The 27,667-nt window shown below is 33.1% G+C and overlaps 2 protein-coding genes across 9 annotated transcripts; both read right to left on the bottom strand.

Annotated features, from left to right (window-relative positions):
• Nucleotides 1-430: 430 nt before the first annotated feature.
• Nucleotides 431-14,664, bottom strand: LOC102618544 (agamous-like MADS-box protein MADS2). 5 transcript variants are annotated; one of them, XM_052439789.1, is made up of 7 exons: nucleotides 14,312-14,637; nucleotides 4,294-4,369; nucleotides 2,936-2,985; nucleotides 2,732-2,831; nucleotides 1,938-2,015; nucleotides 833-874; nucleotides 431-759 (listed from the first exon to the last, which is right to left on the bottom strand). In XM_052439789.1, exons 1-7 carry the CDS (start codon nucleotides 14,494-14,496, stop codon nucleotides 688-690), a joined length of 603 nt encoding a protein of 200 aa, XP_052295749.1. In that variant the 5' UTR covers nucleotides 14,497-14,637; the 3' UTR covers nucleotides 431-687. The 5 variants fall into 5 exon arrangements, with proteins under 5 accessions (XP_052295749.1, XP_024956852.1, XP_052295750.1 ...); XM_025101084.2 differs by having other exon boundaries at nucleotides 1,938-1,979; nucleotides 14,312-14,615; XM_052439790.1 differs by lacking the exon at nucleotides 1,938-2,015 and having other exon boundaries at nucleotides 14,312-14,628.
• Nucleotides 14,665-20,893: 6,229 nt separating this feature from the next.
• On the bottom strand, nucleotides 20,894-26,946 carry LOC102618932 (agamous-like MADS-box protein AGL9 homolog). 4 transcript variants are annotated; one of them, XM_006484081.3, is made up of 8 exons: nucleotides 26,634-26,946; nucleotides 24,273-24,351; nucleotides 22,914-22,981; nucleotides 22,585-22,684; nucleotides 21,751-21,792; nucleotides 21,633-21,674; nucleotides 21,341-21,477; nucleotides 20,894-21,219 (listed from the first exon to the last, which is right to left on the bottom strand). In XM_006484081.3, the coding sequence occupies exons 1-8, from the start codon at nucleotides 26,816-26,818 to the stop codon at nucleotides 21,138-21,140; spliced, it is 735 nt and encodes a 244-aa protein (XP_006484144.1). In that variant the 5' UTR covers nucleotides 26,819-26,946; the 3' UTR covers nucleotides 20,894-21,137.
• Between the last annotated feature and the right edge of the window lie 721 nt (nucleotides 26,947-27,667).

Raw genomic sequence — 27,667 nt, 5'->3', positions numbered from 1 at the left:
AAGAAGCCCAATTCCGAAAAAGCTAAAAGCAACAGGCTGCTTGCCAAGCACGGCCCACGGCTTGACGCAAATAGCCCCCAGGCTGAACCTTCATTGGCATGGCACCTGGTCAACAAGGCTATTATTTTATGTCTCATAATGAGTGATGATACAGATACAAATTCTTGTACAAATTTATTTTATACAAATTGACGTGACATTAATTTATTAATTAAATGAAAACATAAAATAATAAAAATAAATCATGTAAACCAAAAGATATTTAATTCAATTAATAAATTAATACCACATCAGTTTGTACAAAATAAATTTATATAAAAATTTATAACTGTATCATTACTCTTCATATAATATTTCATCTAACCTCCTGCCAGTTTGTGCAGTTTTTTAAGGCCATTATTTATAAATTGTTGTCTCATATGTTGTTGCATTTCTGCTCAAGCATGGTTACACAAATCACAAAATAATAAAACATTCTGCAAGTTTGATGATGGCAGATGATAAAAACGCAGTCAGTGGGAACTTCTACAGAAGCCGCTCCCTGATTATCTAGCCGCCTTATAGTAGTACAGAGCATTACAATTTATTCGCTACGTAGAATTAGCCACTGATAACAGTCTTACATATTCACCAAGTACAACAGATGGGCGGCTGAAAAGTACACTTGGAAAAGCGCCTCTCCTCAGCTTATCTAAGCAAAGGGAGGGTTGCCATAGACGCTGCTGTTGTATCATTACCACTCTTCTCCCCTGCTGCAATCTGTAAGTGACAACTGACAATTATTAGACTCTTTTGAAGAACAAGATATGCATTTAGTACGTAATACTTTTACCTTTCCCTCTAGAAGCTTTTTCTCTTCTCTCAGCAGCTTTTCCTGTTTAAAATAGAAGAAATATGAAATGATAAACCAGAAACATCCACAGATGGGATCCAGCTTGTTCATTAGATACATGCATGTCTGTACACACACATGCTGTACAAATTACCGAGAAAAAAATTAGGTGATGTGGTCGCGATAATGCAGAAATTGAGTTTTTCAGGTAACCATGACAACAAACTAAACGTCTGCCAAACCCTGATTCATTATGAATCTAATAACTAAAACAACCCTTTTTTTCCCCTCTTAGAAAACAAGTCTAGCTATCCAGATGTCACCGGTGCTTTAGATTCTTCATCAGATATATCAATCTTTGAGAAAGTATTTCTAATACAATGGAATGCATGAATATGGTTGACTAGACTTGATTACATGATAATCCAAGATTAGAGTACTATATTAGAAGCTCGAATAGTAGTGTTCAAATTAACCAAAGCGGTACTAAGGTGCTATATGGTCCTTCATTTTACCACCTTAGCTACCTAATATAGGGAGGTACAAAGGTTTTATGCCACAAAAAGACAGCATTATCACATGATTTCACCAGCATTAGATCTCCATTCTTCCTTTTCCAATCTGATTTTGATCAATTATGAGGTGCTTGGAAATTCTTAAAGCTGGTAGGTTCTCAAGGACAAAGGACACTCACAACTAGAAAGTAGTGAAATAGAAAGCTGTAGGTTTCTCAGAAGTCAGGAATTAAAGGCATGGAAAATAAAAAGGATCTATTGGATAAAACTTCATGCAAATGGCAAACAAATGAGCCTGGGAGACTCTGAAAGCCTACTGTTGACACAGCCAGCTGTACAGTTTCACTTGCAATAAGATCCTGCTTTTTAATGAATAGGAAGAAAATTTTCCACCAACTAAATTGGAACCATGATATCTAATGTTAAACGACCCTGTCGTAGTGAAACAGAAATATTTGCAGTCATTTTAACCACATAAAAGTTGACACTTGCAATTTGCATCCAGCTAGGAGCTTAGGTTTTTCTTCAAGATTTACCGGGAATAAACAATTCCACAGAGTAAGGTGTGGAAAGTATTTAATTAAGTGTACCTTCTCTTGGAGTGTTCTAATGGATCCCATCATCAGTTGTGTCTGCACCAAAGATGCCCAATGAGCATAGGAATGAACCTTCATGGATAGTATAACAAGCCTCAAGCAGGCACAAAGGAGGGCGCAAAAAAAAGGCGCATACAGGATCTAATTGATAATGCAATAGTAGTTCCAAGTTCAAATAATCAAGTGACAGACAACAGGTCAAACTAGAGCAGGGGTGCATCCTCTGTTTTACTTTAAGGTGGCCAGAATCTATTATTAAGGTAAGGTATTTTTGGTGGCAAAACGAGTATTTCAACAACGGGGGCTACAGAAACCAAACTCAAGTGCGCTTCATAGTTCACGCGCACAACCATAGGTCTTCTCCATAGTTTCAGCAGTAAGCAGCTGCAGATAATTGAACCTAGTGAAAAGCTGCTAAACCAAAAAGAAGTGCTTGGATAGACAGGAAAGAAAAGATTAATGTGATATAGCAATCAGTGGTTAAAGCATTCTCAGTTAGGTAAACGTGTGAAAATCAGCAACCAGTATTGATGGAAGTTGCAGATTGTTTGTGTATTTGTTGGCTTGGTTGAATTTTAAGATGATCAAACATGGGACTAAGAATTTGTAGTATCATAATCTCTTGGAAAGGTCTGAATAAAGGAGAACCAAGATATAGGAGCAAGCGGCAAAGGCATCAACAATACATGAACATTATCTTCTTGATAGTCAATATGTAATCTCATAACCATATTCCTATTATTTTTAGACACTCGAGATTTCAATTGCAAAAGTACTATAATCCTGACCTTCACAGCTCTAATTTCTGTCAGTGTATTGTTGAGTAGATTCTCTAACTGCAGAAGATCAGCTGCAGTGAACTGCTCAAAGTTTGGACCTTCAAGTTGCCTGTGGATGCAAAATACAGATCAATAAAGTAATACACACAAACACACACACGCACACATAATGTGCCATTCTGGGAAAATGTATAGAATACTTGGAGAAATTGCCTTTGAACTATTTTCAGCAGTTGCAGGCTCGAATATCCAGCCTGAGGGTCCTGTCAGTGTAGAGATCCCGAAAGTTAGCCATGAAACAACCCCTGGAGGCCCCCCAACCACCCAGGCAAAAAAAAAAAAGGAAAAGAAAAGTTTTGTACGCAAATGCATTATAGATAAATGACGTTAATTCTGGCCTGCCCGACTTGAACAATACTATTAACCTTTGACAACCCCTTATATCAGCGAGACCGATGTATAAATCAGCTTGTCAAGTGGACCAAGACTGATGTATAAATGAGCTTTTATGTGGACCAAGCCCAACCACAGATGGAAGACAGAAGGCAAACCCAAAAGGCAACCATGTCAGGGTATAATAGCACTGGATATCTAGGTTTCTGGTACTGTGTTACTTTACCAATTGACCCTAAAGCTATTAGGTCATAACCTAGAACATCATAGTAAGCCCTAACGGAGCTCTTCACATGCAAAGGCCATACCAAATGGTCTTGTCCTGCATAAGAAGCTCAACCAAAGATGAAAGCTATAAACAAATCCAAACATAGAGATGAGCCTAAAGGAAGATTGAAGATAGAAACAACTACAGAGGAAAATCTCGCAGGAGGATTTGGACACTAGACCTATTGATCAAAAAAGCTCCAAAAGTATATTAAGTTAAAGCCTGACTTGATAACTTAAGTTGGTAGGTAAGAGCCAAGCAATAGTACTAAATTGATTCAAATCGAAGCGGTTGTATGAAGTTTTTCTATCAGGCATGCTAGGAGTAGTCACAACATTATGTTTACCTACAAAATTCCCAGATATGTTGTATTGGCAAATGTATGGAGATAGTACTCAGACATAAATTAAGGGATTATACTGCAGGAGGCTGTGACTTAATGGTCATCACTCTCAAGCATGTCCTCATATTCACAATGACAGTCCAATTTTGGCCATTTTCACTGGGTTTCATATCCCATAGGCATTTAGAAAGAACTTCGTCAGCATATAGATTGATTGAGTGTATAAACCAGGTTAGACCAAGTTGGTTGACATATTCAGGAGAACCTAGAATACTTCCAGTTAGAGGGTTTTAGATATTAAAGTTATATGCGAAATTGTATAGGCAGAGTCTAATATTGAAAATATCAGTTACCCTTACAGTTCTCGTCCAAACACTCTATAATAGGAAATTAAGTCAAAGCTACTACTTAGTCTTACTTAGATTGATTATTCACAATTTGATGCATAAATTCATCCCTAGGAGTTGATCCACTTCATGGAGAGCATGCTGAAGACAGGATAGGTTTAGACTTTAGACCTAGCGTAGTCATTGCTAATGTGTTCTAAATAGAGAGAGAACAGTTTACCTCTGCCTTAGGTGCTCCTGAAGCTACAGCTTCCTCTGTAATGCGACTCTGGTAGCGCTCAAGGATGCTGGCCAAACTGCATTATCAGTATTAATTATTCAGATTTCTTGATCATGTAATAATTTTCTAGATTGTGGAGATATGGTGGTTCTTCAAAATATTAGAAAGAGGAAAATACAATGAAAAGTGGTAATTATGAAGGCCAGCAGAAAGTAGGGACGAGCATCCCTTTTTGGTAGTTAAAATGCCAAAACAGAGGCGCAGACCTTGAAAAGGTATTAAAGAATGCCGTCTTCTTCTTCAGCAATTCTATATGTCATGTAGCCATATCAGTCTTGAGAATTTGTTGAGAAAGTCAGTTCTAATGCTCTATCACAAGTGTACAAAAAGGTCATTTCTATCGTCCGTGAAGATGCAATAGTACTATAGTAGGCTACTCAAAGTTAGCTTTGCACTTCCTATTACTTCAAAACAGAAATTCAACCATAAGAATCTCTAGCGGGAATTCAGCAATAGTGAAATTTATTCAAAACCTAAAAAGAATTTCCAAGTAAAAATGAGACTAACATGAGGCAAAAAATTCATTCTTAAACCTGGGTTGTAATGGAACAATCACTCAAAACAATGTCCTTGTCCTTGCAAAAAATTTGGGAAGAGTTTCCCCTAAAGTATGGGCATTCCCAAATTTTCAACCAACTAATAATGCAACACTTGCATCAATGATAAACTTCCAAAGTGAAACTAATCACCTGCAGTACACCTCCGAAGTAATATTTCCCAATACACCAACTACTCCCACAAAGCACAAATATATTTATAATTAGGGTGCACCCTGCTCTTTCGGGTTTATAGGATGTTTATATGAGCTCTTTGATGATTGAATAGTTTTTCTTGTTCCTTAGATCTCTATGTTGTAAAATTGATTTACTTTTGTGTTTACGTAAGTCAGGATATGGTGTATTTTTTTGAGGAGTATGTTCTATTTTGACTAATTATAAAAGCTGTATATTAGGACAACTATTAGCGTGAACATTTTATTCCATTCAGTATTGCTTTTGGAATATTTCATCAAAGCATTTTAAAGAAGAAAATTTGAGAAAAATATATTCTTGTACCATGAGAAGGTTATACAAGGAGTGTAAGAGTTTGAATAGGAGGGAATCGATGGAGACGAGCAACATTTCAATACATCGAACGGAATATAATTTAAGTGAATGAGGAATAAATATAGAGAAGAAAGGAGCGTTAAGTACAAATGTAAAGATCCAAGAAGATAAAAATATTATGAGTCCGACAGAGACTTTGTATTATTGGTAAAAGTCTACAAAGTAAAATAAAAGAGAAAAATAAAGTAAGATGTAAAAGAAAAGCATCGACTAAATAGGAGGTAAAAAAGAAAAGAGCGAACATTATGTCTATTTCAAATGAGGTTTTGGGAAGATTATATCAAAGCTTGCTTATTATATTTAGGGATGTCTATTGCCAATGTATATATATATATTTTAGTCGAATAGGTTCTCTGCTTCTAGCAAATCCAATAAACCTAGATGATGTTTCAAAAATAAAAATCAATCCTACATGTAAATGTAAAATAATCATTTGTGCTTGGCTAATGTCATCAAGCGTGGTTCCTTTAGAATGGAGGATAATAAGAGCAACTTTAGAAGTTAGACTAAGATGAACGATATTGTATAGTCCGTTGGATATTTGATATAGTTTTTAAGATGAGTAAACTTATGAATAACACGCTTGCAGCTATAAAGCAAGTTAGAAGGCAAAAGTGGGATGAGATGTGAGCGATGTAATGAAGTCTGCCAATATTTGGTTAGCATATATAACCAGGGCACGTATCTACATGTTGTCTCACAGATAATACAAGGTTTTAGAAATGGTCCCAATAACAAACCTATGCTAGCTTAAAGTGGCCAATATCATATCCATGAGGGTAGGCTACGGAAAGAGAATGAAGAGAGATAAAATAGTCGGAGTATTTGCATTTCGACTTGTTTGAGAGGACGGATAGACAAAATCAAGAGTAGATAAAAGTACTTGATGAAGACATAATTATTCAAAAAAAAAAACCTACGATTCACATCCTAAAAACACAGAGAAATCAAGAATAAAAAAGAGAACTCCCCAAAAGAGGCATATATATTAAAATTTGAGAAAGTAACGAAAATAAAAGAGAAAAAAAAATGAGAAAAGCAGAGTTGCGGTGATTCTTCTATAAAAAAGATTTACATATAGTGGAGGAGACTATGGTGCTCAGCCTTTGAAGATTAATTTTCTCCATTTCTTTAGTTGGAAGGGAAGAAGATCACGAGGAAGGAAAAAATAAAGACAAGAAAGAAATGGATGTAATTAAGTAAAATATTAAAAGAAATTTGGAGTTCCTCAAATCTCATTTGCTTTTATGATTGAAGAATAATTTTTTTTAAAAAGGCAAAATGATTGAATAATCAAATGATTTATTTTTAGGCTTGGAGATCATCTTCTCCATAAATCATGAGGAGCAAAAAGAAAAAAACAAAGAACAACTCAGCTGCAATTAGGTAAAATATTAAAGAAATTTGTAGTTCTTAACATCTCATTTGCTTTTAGTTTACTCATTACTTGATCTAAAGGCTTGAAAAAGACTCAAATCTAGATTTTCTCATTTTTCACAAAAGAATGAAAAAAATGTTTCAAGGTAGAAGTCTAGGTTCAAGCTAACCATGATTAGATATATATGCATACAAATATAACAAAACATAGAACATGCACATATATAAAGAAGTTTTAATGAGTTTGTATCATATAATGCTAGAATAAGATAGATATTTGGTAATCAATTGATTAACATGTGCAATTTCTCATGTGGAGCTCTTTAACTATGACAGCTACAGATGCTTCTCAAAGTACTACAACATCATTTATAAATATTACTAATTAAAAGATTTGTCCAAGTCTTCATCAATAATTACCTTAGACTTATACTTTCTATGATGTGATAACAAATATAAATTAATGAACTTCGAATTGCTTTAAATTAATCTTATTTTGATATTTTTTTCATATACAAAAAATTCAAACCGGATGTCACTGTTTATTAATTATTTCGACACAAATGTAAACATATATAAATTGTTTCAATATATTTCTGCTTTATAAATCCATAAATGTTGTTAATTGCAGTTCTATATATGTAAAGTGTAACGATAACCTCAAGCTTACAATCCCACTCTGATAAATTTCTTGCTCTTTTTTAAGAATGCTTTTGTCCCCTTTAGTTGTTCTCATTTTGGACTCTTTAATTTATAACTTTCCATAACTAAGGGCATCTCCGATGCTTAATATCATTTTGGTGTAACACCAACACCAAAAATGTACTTTTTTCACACCAAAATTACTATTTCATCTCCAACCCATTTACACCAAATTTTACACAAAAAAGAATATTCTTCTTTTTATTCTTTTAATTCTCAAGAATTAATTCAATTAACACAATAAATATTACTATTAATATAGATAATTAAGTAATAAGTAATTTTATATTGATTAACAAAAAAAATATAGAAAATTATTAAATTTGCATTTAATTAACTAAATCAATATTTTCAAAATGAACAAATTAAGATTTTACAGAGAAGATCTCAACAAGGCCAAGCATCTCAAAATACTTCCAATAATATTGGCCAATATTTTAATGATATTGGAAGATCTAATAATAATCTCCCAGATTATCAAATAATTGTTCTAATTTATGCTAGTAGTAGTAGCTTTTTTAATTTGTGTTAATTTAATTTTGTATTTTTAATTTTGTAATATGTAATGTAGTAATTAATGTTATTGGCATTTTATTTTTATTATTAATTTTTGTGTTGAATATTTTTATTTAAAATATTAGTATAATATTCAAAAATTAAAAAAATGAAATAAAAATAATAATAATAACTTAAAATATTATATAAAATAGGACATATATGTAAATAAAAAAAGTAATAAGGATATTTGTGACTTTTTTTCCCTAACACCAAATGAATAGTGTTGCACCATATTTGGTGCAATACTATTCATAACACCATTTTGGTGTTAGTTTTGGTGTTACATTGGAGAAGCATTTTATACCAAAAATAGTGTAAAAGGTGGTTTGGTGTTAGTTTTGGTGTCAAATTGGAGATGGCCTAACCATCTATAGCTTACACAAAACAAGCCATTGGGGGAAAAAAAAAGAGGGAAAGAGAAAAAAAGAGGACGACTAAAGGTATAGAGAATTAATATTCAATTGAGTAAAGTAAAAGGAAAATTAGTTAAACGCATTGAGAAATTTAACTAACTAATTATTTAGCATTAACCAATAAGCTAAGAGAAATCCAAACATGATATAACATCTCACTAATCACATGAATGTTATATACAACATAAAAATCATGTTAAATATTAGAGGTGGCAATTTGTGTAAAAGTAATCATGTTATATTTGTGGCATGTCATAAACGTGTCATGTCAAATTTTACTAAATATGGATCCGACACATTTATAATCATGTCAAAAAATTCAAACACAGATACGACCCATTTAATAAATAGGTGACACGTCACGACGCAACACATTTGACATGTTACTATTTGACACAATTACACGATTATGATAACACAATTAAGACACAATTATACGATTAAGACACGATAATACGATTAACAACTTGATTAACACTGAAATACTTTCATAATTCAACTTTTAAAGATAAAATAAAATAGAATATATGATTAAGAAATAATAAACAACATACAAACTTAAACTAATCAAAGATAAAAATTTAATCATGTAAATTTATTACAACACAATAATTAATAAATAATAATTCATCCAAAATATGAAATGTGATAGATTGGCAAATTAATATTCGTGTCATAAACATTTAATTGTGTTGAAGAGTAAATTATAGATAACCGCCTAATGAAATGACACTCTTCAAGATACCCCTAAACTACTGTAAACTTGAACTTACCCTTATTTTTATTCAAAAGATAAGGAATAATGGGGCGGTTAATGAATTTTTTTTGTCTTCTTAACAAAAGTAAGGGGCAAATTGAGGTTCACAAAAATTTAGGGGATATTTTGAAGATTATCATTTCACGAAGGGGGCAATTAAGAGTTAACCCTTTAGTGAATATATTTTCTTTGTTATTGATAAGAATATTTACAATTAGTTAGATGCGGATGCATTTCGCAAAGTAAAGGTGTCCTAGGGTTTTGTAGGCTTGGCTAATCATTTAGTTAAATGTCCTTTCTGACTTTCAACAATATAAAAGTAATTACTAAGGCCGGCTTAAGAGGACACTTGACCATGAATCCAAGTAGATAAACGATGGCTAGCTCGAGAAATAATGAGTGAAGGATGATGATTGTGGAGTACATTCAAAGGTTGGTGTAATAGGTACTTTAGCTTCATCCCGTTTTCATGCATTAATATAAATAGTATAGTTTACAATATTAATATAACTAGTTTCCTCTTAATTTTTGACATAAGTATAAGTACATCCAATGGTTTTAAGGTTTGTTTGAGACCTCCAAACAAGTTTGAAGTAGAATTTGTAAAAGAGTTTTGTGGAGATAAATATTGGTTTCACCTAGTTCTATACTTGGGTGGTTATACATTAGGGATCAATAGTTGACCTATATAAGCCTACTAACAGAGATACAAAAAAAGAAAAATAAAAAGAAATAGGAAAAATACTCCCTTACTCTCTAGTTGCTTGTTCCAAGTCTTGTATCACATCTACATATTAAAAGAAATGGTCATTCAAGCCTTAGTTTAAGTTTTTCTTGTCACTTAAGGAGTCAAGAGACGGACATCGTTTTAGAAAAATCAAATTTAACTTAGTATGATAAAAAAAATATTACAACAGCAATAGCTAACAACCAAAATGTTAGTGAAACATCAAAGCAAATGGATCCCAAGATCCATTCTCCAATTAAACAAATTCTCACCTTAATTCAAGGAGAGAATATATGTGAAAGCATAGGTGTGTGATTCTTATACTGTCTATCAAAATTTGTAAAGTTAGAGAAGATAAAGAAATCTTATGCATAAGCATAAAGTACTACCTTGTTAAGTGTGGTTAGGATAAAAATGTAGAGTTTCTTAAGTACACAATGTTAGACCAATGAAAACTTATGTTAGGCATAAATAGAAATAGGTAGGGGCAGTTTAGTAATTTTACTTATTTACTAATTAGGGCTCAAGTAAAAATAAGAGATTAAGGAATCATTTAGGGTTTATATTGAGTTTTGTCTAGTATTATGAGTAATTAGGAGTTCTGGGAGAGATTGATCTACCTCTCGAATTGTATGTCAGCATTGTTCTTTCTTTTATTCAATCAATAAAAATCAGCCTTAATTTAGCCCTATATCCTATCAAAGTGGCATCAGAGCAAAAATTATGGGACAATGGCAGCGAAGAAGGTGGACGCACTTGAAGAGAAATTGGAAGCGAAGGTTGGATCGCTCAAGGCCACCCATCAACGAGCAATTTAACACTGTTCAACAACAATTTTCATCCCATCAAACCATGTTGCTAAAATTGACGGAACTCCACTTTAACCCACTACCGGCAATATCGACGGGCCACGGCAACATGGCAGGAGAAGGATCCGGCGGTATAGAACCTGTGGTCGGCAGCAGCGCAGAGGGTCGAAACCACCAATCTCACACAGGCAAAGGCAACGGGTCATGGTGGATTTGGTGGCGGGGAGGTCGGTTTTGGGGACTCGCGGCCTAGGGGAGCCTTTCCTGACATCGGGTGTGGCGGAGAAGGCTGGGTCGCGGCTGGGGGTGGTGGATGTGAGGGTTACACAGCTGGAGGAGGCAGCTTAAGGTCAGGAATTGGCGTTTCGGCACTGAAATGGGTGCGTAGAAGTTGGGGATGGTTAGGCTTGGCAACTCGGCGGATGGTTGGGAAGAGGGGTTTCCGGTGAGAGATGAAGCAATTATAACCTGAATGCAGCTGGGCAAGGAGAATTTTAGGCTGAGACTTCGGGATTTGTAGAAATTAGAGTAGATTTAAGAGGTTGGAGATCTCCAATGGCGCGAAAGGTAAACTCAATTTGGGGCGGATTCTAGGGTAAAGAAACTGAAAATACCCATTTCCTATGGTTGTGTATAGGGTAGAGCGCTATTTCGCCATCAATGGACTCTCAGAAAAGGAAAAACTAATGGCGGCACTGTTGTGTTTGAGGGAAAAGCCCTTGCATGGTTTCAATGGCGAGAACAACGACAACCATTGAGGTCGTAGGGTGAATTTAAGGACCGACTGTTAGAGAGGTTTCGGGCCACTCAAGTGGGAGATTTGCATGAACAATTTTTTACCCTGACCTAAGAGAGAACAGTCATAGAGTATAGGGAGAAGTTTGAGTTGCTATCGGGGCATTTACGGGGAATCTCAGAGGCGGTATTGGAAGGGGATTTTATGAAGGGCTGAAACCAAATATCCGAGCCTCGTTACGCTTGCTAAGGCCTAAAGGGTTACGGGAGACAATGGAGTTGGCACAGATGATTGAGGATAAGAAAACAGCAGAATAGGTTAACAAGATCAATTCAGTCGGTTTTTCATACCGAAACAACACACGATTGGTAGGATAGAAAACCCAGACCTTGGGGTTTCAGTGAGAGTTCACAAAGCACACCATCGGAAGGCCAGAAAACGTAAATGATGGAGTTAGAAAGAGATTCCCAAAGTGATCGGGTTAGTGAGGCACGATCAAGGGTGACTTTCAAATGCCTCACTGAGATAGAGATTCAGGACAAAAGGGCGAAGGAGTTGTGTTTTTGATGTGATGAGAAATTTTCATCGGGGCATCGATGTAAGGACAAATCGCTATAAGTCCTGACTGTGTGTGATGAGGAGGAAGGCGAAGAGGAAGCCAAGGAAGAAGAGGCAGTAATTTCATGGATTTCACCTAGAGGACAAGGTGTCTTTTTGGGAGGGGAGTAATGTTAGACCAATGAAAACTTATTTTAAGTGCAAATATAAAAGGGGAGGGACAATTTAGTAATTTTACTTATTCACTAATTAGGGTTCAGGTATAAATAAGAGATTAAGTAGTCATTTAGCGTTTATGCTCATTTTTATCAAGTATTAGGAGTAATTATGAGTTTTGAAAAATATTAACTTATCTTTTGAATTGTAGGTCAGGATTGTTCTTTCTTTTGATTCAAACAATAAAAATCAGCTCTAATTTAGCCCTAAATCCTCTCACACAAACAAGTATATTGAAGACTCTTCCTTGGAATACAAGTTCTCCTAAACATAAGCATGTTTATTTTAAAATATAAATTAATCTAACCACAAGTATCGATTACACCTAGAACCAATTTATTCTTAATCTAATATCTATTACTATTGCTTTTTTACTAAATACGAATACTTTTTGCTTAGAGTACTACAAATTATTTGATGCATAATCAATACTTGGAATAAGTCCTATCTGAAATTGATACGAGTGGTCCTAACTGCTCTTCGAGCCCTATTTAGACCCTATTTGATATTAAGGTTGGACAATTGTAGTTTAAAAACTACAGCGTTTGATAACTATTAACTACTGTAAATTAGAATCTAAATTAATTCGATTCACTACGTCTATAATGAAAAATTTATAATATCTTTACTATTTTTATCAAAATCATTATTTAAGAATCATATTTACTTAGTTTAAAAATATTTTTTTTACATAGAAAATCCAAAGCTCATACTTCGCTAGCTAGCAGTGTTGAAAAAAACCAATTGAATTGAATCATCTAAATCAAAAGAACTCACTTAGAAGTCACATTATCCTTCTAAAATTTATTTTCTTAGATTTCTTCGAAAACATCCCTTGAAAACTTAAGAACTCATAAAAATAATGAATATGACAGAAAAATTAAAGAATAAATTTAATCTTTCGTAATAAAATGATTTGTGGCCTCCAAGCTCATTGAACTAACTTATAAAAACATTTCGAAATATGTATGTCGGGTGATGATCTAGTGAGAACCAAGACCCACCATATGGTGGGCATGGGACACATGGCAGAATTTTATGTCTTCGTGTCAATAATGTTTAAGAAATGGATTAACTAAACAGCAACATGTGACAGTGAGCACCGTCACCACCTAGATCATTAGCCATATATAGTAATGATCTAGTGGACGTGAAAACAAACGTCCCGTGACATTATCTGACTAATCCACTACTTCAGTGCTCTTCGGAAGCTGTCATAGAATCATAACATATGTTCAGGTGCTCATTAGATCATGTTCCCAATCTGAAAATAGATTTTTTCCTTTTAAAGCGTGAAATGCAACAAAATCTCATAAAATACTTTTAATAAGAGCGTTTTAGTAAGTAACATTTACGTACAGCCCATAATACCAAACTAATTCAGCTCGTGGCCCACTAATTCTCACTTCCCAAAAATTATTTCCCAACCATTAAATTTCAATCCAACATATAAAAGTAACTGGTTGTAAGAAGAATTGTCTTAATAAGAAGGCTTCAAAAAATTAATTTTCAAATTCCAGATTTATTTTAGACACGTTTCAATGATCATTCTTACTTTCTTAAATCTTACGGCAACTTTAAAATTAATAAAGAAGCTAAAGAGGGTCAGTCCTGAGCTCCCTAATTAATCAACATTAAAAAAGAAACTAGATAGAGGAGCGGGCACTGTGGATGAAGAAATATCACTTCCATCGCAGGTGAGCAGAAATTATCCCAAAATCAAGTCGGTTAGCGCTACTGCTGCCACATTACACGTGGAGAGCAATTTTGTCGCACGGATGATAGCAATCACATCACCAAACAGTTCTCCTTTTTTGAGATGACACTTATTTTAAACTGATCAGTGAACACCGCGTGACCATGACGCAGTCAAGAAACCGACTAAATTGCCTTCCCAGTTTACTGTAGAGAGCCTAAATAATTGTATTCTATTCATACAACATTAACATTTTTGGAAAGGGGGAAAAAAAGAAAAGAAAAGGAGGAGGGGAAGGCGTACCTGTCGGCGCTACAGAACTCGTAAAGCCTACCGCGGCTGGAGAAGATGACGAGCGCCAAGTCGACGTCGCAGAGGACGGAGAGCTCACGAGCCTTCTTGATCAATCCGCTACGCCGCTTTGAGAACGTTACTTGACATCGGCTTTTGTTTTCGATTCGCTGCAGTTGAAGCTTTTTCCGGCCCATTTTCTGACCCAATGCCGCCCTAGATTGAGAAAAGGAGCACAGCAGATAAGGCGGAAATTAGGGTCGCTTGGTGGTACTTATATAGAGTAAAGCACAGCAGTGCTGACAGTGTGTGAATAAATCGGTCAATCGAAAGTCGGAGGCGAGGACGTCTGACAATTCGACACGTGTCTCCGCGGGCATCCTTCGTGCTTTTGTTGCGGGCTTGCGGCTGCTTTTTTATTTGTTTTTTAATGCTACGTGTGCCGTGCGTGTTATTTGCTGTCGTATTTTTAAGGTTTTTTTTTTTTTTGGGGACTTTCGGCACGCCTAGTTTTATTTATTTATTTATTAATTATTTTATTTCGAAGAAAGATTAGATTACTCTGTTTAGAAACAAATAAATTACTCTAATTAGAAAGAGTGAACTTGTTTACACCCTTTTGTTTATTTTTTTAAAAATAAAAACAACATTTTGTTGCGATATGACCCAGTGGCTAGTGGATAAACTGTATGATTAAAGTAAGTTACCAGATTAACCAGCCAAGGTCAGCCAACTACCGCCCACCAGGGCAATGTCTTCTCACGTCAAACCTCCAAATTTGATGTATAATTATTCTACTGGAATCACTTAAGTGCCGACACCAAATAAATTAACTTTTTGCAAGTCAACATGTTAGCTTAGTCTATTACTGCAGATAGACCTGAGTCTCATTTTATCATTTTTTTCGTGTACGCGCCTGTGGGTCCTACAAATTAATTCTCCTAAGACAGCAAAACTTTTTTGATGATTGAATTATTTAATAAAAATATATATTTTGTAATTAAAAAAAAAATTATTCATACATTAGGGCCGTTTGGAATTAATTTTTTTAGAAGCTCAATTATTATTTTTAAAAGTTAAAAGTTAATTTTGATATTTGATAAATTTTTTATAAATTATTTTTTATAAAATTATCACATCTTATAGTGATAATCATTTTTATATTTAATAAAATTTCATATATCTACATATATATTATAAAATTATAAAATTGTCTTTATTAATTAAGAAATAAAATTATTAATTTTGAAGATATTATTATTATTACCAATAACAAAATAAAAATAAAATTAATAATGTACAATATTCATTTTAGTTATTAATTGTTATGTGTACAAAATAAAAAATATTTTATATACATATTTGTAAATGTATAAATAATTTTTATTTAATATTATGTCCAATTCAATCATTTGTATTCTTATAACAAATTAGCGGTAATATTTACCAAAAAACAAATACTTTTAAAACTCACGGTATTTTAAAAATAAATTTTACCAAATATTTAACCTGATTTTTTTCACATCCAATTATTTCTATAGTAGAGCTAACAATAATTATTTCAAAACGTACAATATTACCAAATTGGCCCTTAATTGATTTTCATTCACATTGATTTAAACAATGAACACTACAAAAAAAAAATTGTTAATAATAATAATAATAAATCTTACGACTTTATTTTTTTATTAAAATTGATTTCTTACTTTTTATTTAATATAATATGAAAGAGAACATATGGGCCAAAAGCAGTTTAATCCTCGTGATTGAATTATGATAACTTCCTGCCATCTTAGTGGTTTAACAAATAAAAATTATGGTAAAATATATTTGTACAAGAATTTGAAGTTTTGTCTTTACCCTTTACTTAATGAGTTTTAATTGTACTAATTTAATTATTTAATCATTAAATAAATAAAATAGAATATTTATAATGATGTCACTAATAAATTTATTGTCATAATTCAATCAATCTTAAACTAAACTAAACACAACATGCATTTAAAATAATTCATCCTATGTTATTCTATGGGAAAATTATTTTTACACTATCTTGTTTTGTTGTATATGCATCTAACTACTAAAAAAATCAACATACTTTATGTGCCACCTATGTTTTCAAATTTATACCAATCAACCACTTTACCATTAACACCATCAAAATCTGTTAAAAAATCTAAATAAAATTATTATTTTTCTATGAATATATTAAAAAGACTATTTTATCCTTTAAAACTTTAAAAAATGACAACCGATAAGTATTGATTTGTTGGTTATTCTCTCTATAGATCTTTGTACTATATTATAAGCAAATCAATCATGATTCCCAGTGATAAATTACTTTCTACATTTTTATAATATAAAATGTAGGCCGGTACTTACTGAATTTGATATCTTCATCGGCATGATTTATTGGTTTTTTGGATGCTTTATGTGTATGATTCTTATTGGCACTTTGCTTTTGTTCGAGTTTTTCTTTTCTTCTTATTTTTTTATTTTTATTATTTTTGGTTGGAGGTGATAATATAGAAAATACTTATTTGCATTGTGCTGTCACCACGTTCAGGTCAGGATTCGTATGTAGCATCAAAGTATAAAATCTGAGAAATGGAAGGTGAATGGGATTGGGATGTCTTACGTCTTACCGTTTTACACATTCGGCAGGCACATCAAAGCCGACAAAGCGTGCAGCTGGAAAACAAGTGAAGATATATATATATTCACACAGCAGATACATTCACATCGCCGGTTTTAGACAATTCCTTATCCAGACACCACCACTGAAGGATTAAAAAGTTGTCTAATTTCACAAAATATCCCCCATAATTAAAGTTTCTTTTGCCGAGAAATTAGATAATAAAGATTCGACTATTATATAAATGTCTTTGTTAAATGACAATGAGTGGCGAGACGCCGCCACATCAGTCGTTTCAATTTCCTCGGTTATTTAGGGAATATTTAGTACGACTTATCTAATATTTAAAAGTAATTTAATTTTAAAAAATTTATAATTTTTTATGTTGTTTAGTTTTATTTTAAGTATAATTTTTTTATGATTAAATAATGTATTTTACTTTTACTAATAAAAACTCAGATTGTAACCTTTTAGAATAGAGGTTCAAAAGTTTCTTTAAAATATTAAATTCTCCTTCATTTACATTCCTTTTTATTTGACTTTTCTAGTGTGTTTTTTTTTTTATCGGTAGATGTTAAGTTCTAGTTGCCATATAGGTGGTTGCAATTATAGAGGTCCAATTATCGAATTATTTATAGCAAATTCTCATTTAATCCCTATATTTGAGCTTAAGTGTTTGATTAATCCTTATATTTTGAAATACATTAAGATACCCTACTATTAAATTTGTTACATTCTTATTCCTTAACTTTTTCTTATTTTTACAATAATACTCTTGCAATAATATTTTTTGCATTAATTTTTTAATCTAAAAAAAGTTAATTAATAAATTAACCAATAATTACTTATTAGCAAATTAAGAAATAAATATCAGACAATTGCTATTTGTCATAACCTTACTACAATCTTGTTAATTATTATTTATAAATAAATTAATATCAGCCAGTTTAAATTAAGTTTAATACCCTTGCACCAATCCTATTGATAACCTTTTTTTTTTTTTTTATAAAAAATAACTTAACTTACCAATTAATCCAAAAAGTAAAATGATATTAACTAATTTTTATTTTACTTTTTAGGCTAATTTGATGAATTCACATTTTTCCTTTTCATTAATATCTCCAAAAATATTATTACTAGGGTATTATTGTACAAACAAAGAAAACGTAAGGATAGGATTGTAATATAATTACTAGCAAGTATTGGTGGGCAAAATACCCGACCCGACCCGATCTAATCTGAAAAATTTCAGTTTCGGATTGGATCAAGTTGTAAATAAAACCTGATCGAGTGCATTTGTGTCAAAGCAATCGGATTCATCCCATCCGATCCGATCCGAAAACCCGATCAAATTGACTCAAAAAAAAAAAAACCCGATTGTCCTAATTCTTAAACTATAAACTAAATTTTACACACACCACACACACAACCCATCACAAATAATCACTGCCATTAACACCACACACACAAACCAGCACTCAAGCAGCCAACCCACTACTGACGGATGTACACGACCACACCCAAATCCAAACAAACAAAACACAAACAGTCAAACACACACACACACACACACACACAGTTCAAGATCCGACCCGATTCGGCCACCATACGCAGCAACCACTGCCGCGAACGACGCCAACCGATGCTAATTCGCTAGGATGGTGACCCGATCTACCGATCTAGTGCTACCAAGCACCGGATCTGCTGCGCCACCTTCACGCCTTCAATCCTCCACTCCACCATCACCCGATTCAATTAAAGCTCCCTCTGATTCAAACTTCATTTGGCTATTGACTTTAAGTTTTTGTAAGCCTTGGCCTTTGATACTTGATGGTGATGGTTTATACATTAATTGTATATTATCATATGTTAATGAGAAAGTGAAATGTTAATTATAATTTGGTATGTTAACTCGAATTAACCTGAATCTAATATGAACCTATCTAATCCGAATCCGATATGACCCGATCTGAATATAATTCGAATCAGATCGAGTTATAAGTTTGGGGTAGAGTTAAGATACAACTGCTGTGGGAAAAAAATGTGACTATAAAATAAAAATTAATAATATGCAGTCAATATAAATTTTAAATAATAATTTTGATAAAATTATTACAGATATAATAATTTTTTTATTATATAAGTGAAAAATCATATCAATATAACTTTCAAGATATAACAGTTAGTGTTTACCAAACACTTTAATATTGTAACTTTTAATGTATAACTGTCCAACCTGAATTTCAAACGCACTCTACATAGCACTAATACTTTTGGTAAAGTATATCTCATAACCTATGGATTTTATAGAATTTATACTTATGGGTAGTGATTATGTTAAAAGATCACAAAAGAGTTCTTTTTGGGCTTCATTTTGGGGCTACACTTAAGTCATCTCGTTTTTTACTATGGACTTTGTTTTTACTGTTTATGGGCATGCTTGATGGGATGGATACATAACCCTTTGCATTTTGGGTTTGCCTATTTGCTTGAATTAGAATGCCAGCTTCAACTATAGCTGAAAGTAACAAGAAGCTCCCGAAAATAAGAGTTTGTAGAAAAGTCAAAAGCAGAGAGCAAGTGAGTCTTCTTAAGTTGTTGCATTATCTCAATCACATAGGATGTCCTGTATTACTAAAATTACAACAGAAAAGTCTTTCAAAAGTTTTATCAAGAAATAGTTGATCATTGATAATTCAATAGTTGAACTTCCTTTTCTTTAAATTATTCACATAAGTATTTTATATTTTCTTATGAGCTATTCCATTAATAATTTGCTATTCTCAATTAAAGTTACCTTGTGATAGTTACCTATCAAGCTCATTTTTGTAAATATAATGCTTAAGAGTCCTAAATTGGGTTGAGTTGAAGTAAAACCTTGATAGTTCATATTCAGTTATTAGCATTTTTCTTCCTGAACTATGCTAACTAAGTACTTTGTACAGTGCAGCCAGCATTGATAAAGCTCCATCTTGGAGACTGGGACTAGCTATTGTTAATATTTTGAAGGACTTGGAGCAGTTGTTGCTACATATTAATCTCCTACCATCAATGATAAATACTATTGAATGATTTGTCGTTCTTTGAGCATCAATTCCTATAAAGTTTACAACTCGTGACAATATCATGTCATATACTAGACATTAAAATTATTTTGTGTGCTCCTATTTCTTGTGTTTATATATATATATATATATAATAGATTATAGTTTCATCCATTATAGATTTGTATTCATAAGTAGAAGCATGCTATTATTTAAATATATTTTTTATAGGTTCAAAAAAATGGTTTAATAGGAGCACTATCACAAAATCAGGATTAATAAAAATTTAAAATCCTACACATAGTGTACAACATGAATTTGCATGTTGTCAAATCTCATTAATTATCTATTTGATTGGCAACATTACTTGAATGCTGTCAAATAACCAACAGCAACACTCAAGATGACTTTTGACAATGAGTTCTACGCATTGTTAAAAGTGATTCACGTTTAGCGTTGTGAGAGCCATTTGGCAACAAGCATTGCCTGTTGTTATAAGTCATTTTTCTTGTAGGAATATAATTTAATGAGAACAAAATCCGGGTGGGAGTTGAATGGCAATCCAACTTCTTGAGAGTTGAGGGCAGCCCAGTTCCCAGGGAGATCAATAAGCTGCTGCTGCTGCTGGTCTAGCTAGGTTACCTTTTAAAATTTGGTTTCATTTTTTTTTCCTTAATATCTCATATAACTCACACAAATAATTCAATTTCAACTATAATTATCAAATAAAATCATTGAAATTTAACAAATAGTTAGAGAAACAAGATCAAATGGTTTTGGTTTCTATTCTATGTTTATAGAAAGACCAGTGTCTGAAACTTGGTGGACACTGGAGTTTAGCATATGATAGAGCAATGCTACGCAAGAGCACATCCACACAGTTATATGATCCAAAAATATGCAGCTAATTAACAATTATTCTCAAACAAGGCTTTGTTAAATAAAGATAAGCGCGGTGATTGAAAATACACGCACACACAACATAGCTATATATCGTCATCAGTTTCCCTAAAGTGCAGGATCACTGTAGAGTTATTATAATAAATCCTTATGATTGCGTGTTCCTAGTCACTGAATAGGGTTGCTTACAAAGGGATACAAAGTTGCTGATTCTTATGGATCAACTGCAATACATTGACTGGTAATGCCCGCCGCTCTCTTAGCATGGTAGCCATCCTTGCATGTAATTATTCAGACTCGGGCCTGCTGTGACAACCGATATTGGGTCCGCAGGCTGGTATCTGCGGTTCATTGAATTGATAATTTAATGAGATTATGCAAACTCATAAAAGCATATATAAAATATATGTTAGGCACCATGCACGGTTAAATTTCTTATGTGAAACAATAATTAGGGCTTACCCAATTTGCAATGTGGGTTCACATTCCAAGGCGTGAAAGAAGGTATCGCCCTGAGGTTGAGCTGGTTTAAGCCCATAACCACAATCTTCTGCACTAGGATTCAATTGAAGTGTGTTCACTTGGTATCCCTCCATCAACTGCAAACCAGCAAAATCGGCGTGCCTTAGCGTCATCGTCTGATAGTTTTACGGTGGTGCAATTTGTTATATCAACAATTTAATAGTAACATTTTTCACAGTAAAACATTGGGATCTAAAGTGCACAAGGTTTTTTAGGTAGTTGCATAACTTACCCTTTGTTTGAGGGTCTTATTTGCTTCGCTCAGCAACTGTTCCTGCATTTGTAAGAATTGAAAGCTCAAGTGAGTGGAAAATGAAAACGAATAATAAAGATGAAGTTTACGACCATACCTTATGTTGCAGTTCAGTAAGGGTATCCAGCATGTACTGAGTCTGTAAAAGCAAGTATAATATGAAAGTGAGTTACCTATCTTTTGGATTCTGTAAAAGCATGTATAATATAAAACTGAGTTACCTATCTTTTGGATTACACTTTAAAATTATCCTTTGTTTAAGTACTTGGTTATATGTGAGATTTATGACTTTGGTGAAATCAGCTTTAAACCCTTTCTTATTGAACTCCTACCGCATGTAACCCTCGGCCAATCCAACGGATCAGGTCAGAGTAAATACACACTTGGCGAGAATCCAATGAATGAGAGAGTAGTACAGGAAAATCCCAAATCATATCTATAATATATTTACATTCTAAATGGATGATACATTCATAAAATGCCATTACACAAAAGAAATTCAAGGAAGCACTAACCATGCCTAATAAAATTTGCTGGATTTCAATACATGTCAAAAATTGTTATAATCACTCTAGTCCATATGAATTTTTTAAAATATACTGCATAACAATTGTGATTTTGTCTCCCATTTAGCTTCACAAACACATGCACCCTCCTTTCTTTCTCTTGAAATTCAGAATATATAAGCAAGGCAGAAATATTAAACAAAGTTCTAATCTGATGTGATTGAATAACCACTTAGTTACACATTCTTTACAACATGTGTATTAAAAGAGTAATGTACTTTTAACTTTCAAAATGAAAACATGCATCTAGAGTAGCATATCCACTATATATGCAGATGAAGCTAGCAAACTTCTCATTATGATCCAAAGTAGTGAAAGTTTAAATATGAATAAGGATAATGTGGTAACTGTTGAAGCAAACGTACTCTTGTTGATCTGATCTGCTTCAATGACATATCAAGCTGCCTTTCAAGTGACTCAAGCTCTTTGCTGTTTAGAGGGCCAAGTTCTTCTCCAAGGAGATTCCTATTGATATACAAATCAGTGAACAATTAAATACATGGTACATTTTTAGATTATAAACTTAAAATCTGTACACCGCATTATCATTGCCTTTTTTCCTATGAGAAACAAAACTTGATTTCTATTAAAGCTTTGAACATTTCATTTAACTTGATTAGCTTGTACAACACGTTCGAGATCTTATGATTAGTATGTAGAACATAATATCACAACAGGTATGAAAGTGACTCACCTTTGGGATCTCTGTAGGGCTTCATATCGTGCTTTAAGCTTCAGATATTCTTGCTGGCTACTTAGCTCCTACAACCACAGCAGTACAGTGAATCACTCAAACTGAAAGACACCATAAAGCAATGAGGACAAGCAGCCTTTGGTGGCACTAGGAGTAACACTGAAGGTGCAACAACCATGTTATCTTTGTTCCTTTTAGTTTGGGATTGAGGGTTTTAGTCATTCTACAGAGTTTCTTTTCAACAAATACGTACATATGAATGACAACGTGTCAAAATTAAAATTAATGATTTGAGAACCTCTCCTAAACCTAGCAAGTTTTTGAGCCTTAAATAACCTTATGTAAAGCATTGTGCATGGACAAGCATATATCCAGAGGATCCCTAGAAGTTCATCGATTTGGGTGGAGTAATTTTGGTTGAATCCTAGAGCTAGCTAAGCAGCTGGCATGAGATTCAAATTCAATAATAATTTATTGCATGAGAAACAGATACAAGGAAGCAAATTAACTGTTTGTCAGGAAAGCAAAAACATAATTTCAAAGACTATTATAATATATACCTCAAGCTACATAAAATTGTGCATCAACTACGCACTCCATCAGCAATAAAACTATATATACGGTGGAGAAGACATGAATAAACTTTAGTGATCATAGTGCATATTAATGCTTTTTTTTTATATATTTTTTGGTCATACTTTCAGGAGTAAATTCTCGATAATACCAGTGTTTCCTTCTTCTTTTCAGAGAACTTGGCAATCTATTAAAATCCGTTTTCTCCTAATTAAGTTATAACAAACCTACAAGAAGATTAGTACTCAATTTGTACTTTCAATTTTACCCAATATTTCATAAAATAATTAATTAGAGGATCAAGAATTTGCCTTGCATGTCAAAAAGTAATTCCAGTCATTGTTTCAATGTAAGAAATTTAAAAGGAATTTGCCTTTTGTTTTTTGACCGATTTTATGATTTGGGTCCAATTTAAGCTCGTCCATTGAGTACAGATGCCGCAAGTATGAAATCGGATTTACAAATTAGGTTCTAATTGGCTTTGATCTAGTTGTTTCTAAATCATTATGCTTTGGTGATAACAATAAAATATGAATGCAGATACTAAAAGTAAGTAGCATACATTTAGAACCACTACTGCACGCGGAGATTGAATATTAGAATATCATTGAATTTTTTGAGTAGGCTGGCCATATCCTATATGTGTTCTACAAAAGATGCCTTACTTTAAAATGTATGTCTTCAAGTTCTAAAACAGTATTGACATTTTGGCAGGGTAAGCAATCGAATCAGAAGACAAAAAGGGAAAGTTACATAAAAGATAATTGTATAGAAATAACCATTTACCAGGGCCTCCCTTGCGGACACATTCGGTTCTGGTGCTCCATAGTTGCACTTCTGGTACCTCTCAAGCGTTTTGAGCATGCTAATTAAATTTTCGCATGGGGTTATCAAAGAAAAGGAATACATTAGCCCTCCGCAAATTGCATAAATATATTAGTCAACAATGAAAGATGAATTGAAAAAAAAAAAAAAAAAGGCATTATATAACACATCAAATTAAATGAACGCACTCACGCACTGATAGTTATATTAACTATTATTACTGAACAATCAATCACAATGAGAGAACAAATAATTGAAAACTATTGCATGAAAGGTTATACCAAAAACAATTTTGACTTTGAATGAAACCACACAATAGATTAATATATATTGGGTGAAACTGGAAAGGAAGGAAGAAAATTTTGGAACCCCAATAGGATCGGTTTGGTTCATGCTTTAGGGCCTGTTTCAGTTCTTAGGAAACAATTTGATAGAAAAATAAATATTCAGTTTCTAGTATTATGTTTCCTTGTTTCCATCTGCATAAAATTTATTAATGAAAAAAAGGAATACATTATTAACCCTCCACAAATGCATGGACATGAACATCAGTCACTAGCTAGTGTTTGCACTGGCAAGGTAATTATTGATGAGTTTTAAATTAGAATGGGAGAGAAAGAAAAAGAAGATATAGGCCTTAATTCAAAAGGCCTAAATCTTTAGGTTTAATCTTGAGATTTTAATGTCCCTCATTTTTTTTTTAAAAGGTTAAATAATATATGGGGACTGTAAATCAAGCTGTCTTTAATTTCCCTCATTGTACATTAAAAATTAATAAAACATCAAATTATCTAGCGAAGTATTGTAAGAAAGTTTTTTTTTGGGAGGGGGGGGGGGGGGGAAGGAATTATATCTAGGTTATAATCACCGTTTCCAATTTCCTTAAAATCTCTTTGTTAATCCATTTTGTATTCCACACAACTCAGAAGTTATTGTGCAGATTGTATGCCATCCGAATTTAACCCCCAAGAAAAAATAAAGCAAAATAAAATAAAAAGACAGAATAGAACATGATAAATATTAACTTCTAATCCAGTGAATGTACAAATAAAAAACCCTATTTTTTTCATACATAATAAATAATAAAAATTATAAAAAAAAAGTTAAAGATTAGATGTAGTTAAATCAGTCTTAACATGTCAATAGTCAATTCATCATAAATAGTTCAGATCTGAATCATGTGTGTGTTTGTGTGAGAAAGAAGGAAGCTTAAAATCAAAAGTAACTTCGGGAAGATGAAACCCTAGCTTAAGCTCTGAAAGCAGCAGCAGCAGCAGATATGGAGATGTCTCCATAAAAAGAACAACGCTATGATCCACTGGAAAGAACCAAAACTCTCATACAACAGAAAGAAGTAACCTTGATCAAGAACACAATCTGAGCTGGGTAAATCACTAATAAATGTCTTAAATATTTGGCTTGATTTGGTCAGACTCATCAAAACAGAAATTAAGCATGATTTTTTTTTTTTTTGGGCTGAAAACTGCAGAAAGCATGAAATAAAATACCAAAAAAAAAAAAAAATCGCTCTCCCTCTATCAGAATTTGTATGTTTAAGCTTCATGAGATCTAATTAAACTAAAATAAAGAAAATAGCTTGAACTATTTGGAAGAACCAATAAAGAACAAAAAATAAGGTGACTGCTTGAAATTAGGTTTGATTTGCTTTGGAAAAATTGAATATTAATAGATCAGGTGAACTTTTTCGAAGTAAGAAGAAAAAAAAAATGAAGCAAAAACGGAAAAAGAAGAAAACAAAAATGGAAATGAAAGTGTGAATAGGCGAAAACAAATGGAAAAAAGAAAAAAAGACAGGGATCGAGAAAAAGAAAAACAAAGAGAGGAAATTAATTAGAGTGAATATAACAGTGATAATAATACATTAAAAGATGTAAGAGTGAGGTGTGTGAGTATCTTCTTTTGATGAATTTTGCAGTTGCAGATCTAAACAAGAATAAGAAGAGGGAAACAGTGAAGCTGCTAAAAACGCCGAGACATTCACCAAAAGGGCAAAAAACTCAACTCCAGTCTCCAAAGAAACAATACTTTCTCCTCTTTATCAATATTTTTTTTTTTGGGATGATCAAAAACAGCAAAAAATAATCTTTCTTATGGTTTCAAGATCCAAAGTCGGAATTCAAAACAAGAAACCAAGCAAAAGAAAGAATCTCTCATAGACCCCCCCCCCCCCTAGCTAAGCCAAGTGAGAAGAGAGAGAGAGAGAGAAAGAGAGAGCTTTTTGTGTTGTGTTTCATAATTTTCATTTAATTATAGCTGTTTAGTTGTTTTGGTGATAACATATCTGTGTGCATATGCGTATACCTTGAACTACTGCAAAACTCGTACAGCTTTCCTCTATTGGAGAAAATGATGAGAGCAACCTCAGCATCACAAAGAACGGAAAGCTCATAAGCTTTCTTCAATAGGCCATTTCTTCTCTTTGCAAAGGTCACTTGCCTGTTGATCTTGTTCTCTATCCTCTTCAACTCAACCCTACCCCTTCCCATTTTCTTCTCCTTTCTTTCTTCTTCTATCACTATATATTCATATATCTATTTATAATCTATCACTTCTAGTATTATATTATATTGCCTCCGCTATTGCTTCTTCGATCTCTTTCCTATACCTTTTCTTTTTGCCCTATTATTATTATTATTATTATTATTATTATTATTATTATTATTATTATTATTAGGTCTGTATGACTTCATTTTGACTCTTATTGTTATCATATAAGTGTATAACAAACTAACAAGCGCGTGAGTCAACTAGTATGAGGTTGTTCTAACTTAACCAAAGTCTTCGATTCGAGACTTGAGAATACAAATGCATTAAATACTTGTTGGGAGAATTTTGCCGCCGAGTGATCTTACTCGGCTCGAATTTGCCTTAGTGATCTTACTCGACTCGAATTTAGATTAGTCGGGAGAGAACTTTACCGTCCTAGTGGTCCTACTTAGCTCGAATTTGAATTAATCAGGGTCCAATGTGATTTTCAAATACTAGATGATTTAATGTATCAAAAAAAATATAAATGTAAAACAAAACGAATATTATGGAGCGTTATTTTGCTTTTAGCTTTGCATTCCTTTATTTTTACTTTTATTGTTGTTATTATTATACCCTATTTCTTTGATCAGACGGTGGAGAGGCCATAGGGGGGGGGGGGGGGGAACCTTAGACATTTTTTTTCTTAAAAAAATAAATAAGGGAAATCCCAGACTTAGAAGAGGAGAGGTGAGGTAATTAAATAAATGGACATTGACACGTGTCGAGATGAGAAGTGAACGAGGTTTTTGATTATCCCCACCTGACTATTTCCTTCGGCCAATTACGTGTAAAGCTGAAACAGAACA

This window comes from Citrus sinensis, chromosome 4 (assembly GCF_022201045.2).
Source record: "Citrus sinensis cultivar Valencia sweet orange chromosome 4, DVS_A1.0, whole genome shotgun sequence".
NCBI lineage: Eukaryota > Viridiplantae > Streptophyta > Magnoliopsida > Sapindales > Rutaceae > Citrus > Citrus sinensis.
This window is presented reverse-complemented; position numbering and strand designations above follow the sequence as displayed.

Bases quoted from the DNA above. Each gene is read 5' to 3' on its own strand.
- LOC102618544 (XM_052439789.1), bottom strand. From the start codon at position 14,496: ATGGGCCGGAAAAAGCTTCAACTGCAGCGAATCGAAAACAAAAGCCGA. The intron at 2,016-2,731 runs GTCAGGATTATA...CTATCCATGAAG, and splicing joins CAGAAATTAGAGCTGTGAAG to GTTCATTCCTATGCTCATTG. The intron at 760-832 runs GTAAAAGTATTA...TGTCACTTACAG, and splicing joins AAAAGCTTCTAGAGGGAAAG to ATTGCAGCAGGGGAGAAGAG.
- LOC102618932 (XM_006484080.4), bottom strand. From the start codon at position 26,818: ATGGGAAGGGGTAGGGTTGAGTTGAAGAGGATAGAGAACAAGATCAAC. The intron at 24,352-26,633 runs GTATACGCATAT...AAATTTAATTAG, and splicing joins GAGTTTTGCAGTAGTTCAAG to CATGCTCAAAACGCTTGAGA. The intron at 22,982-24,272 runs GTAAATGGTTAT...CTGTGGTTGTAG, and splicing joins TGTCCGCAAGGGAGGCCCTG to GAGCTAAGTAGCCAGCAAGA.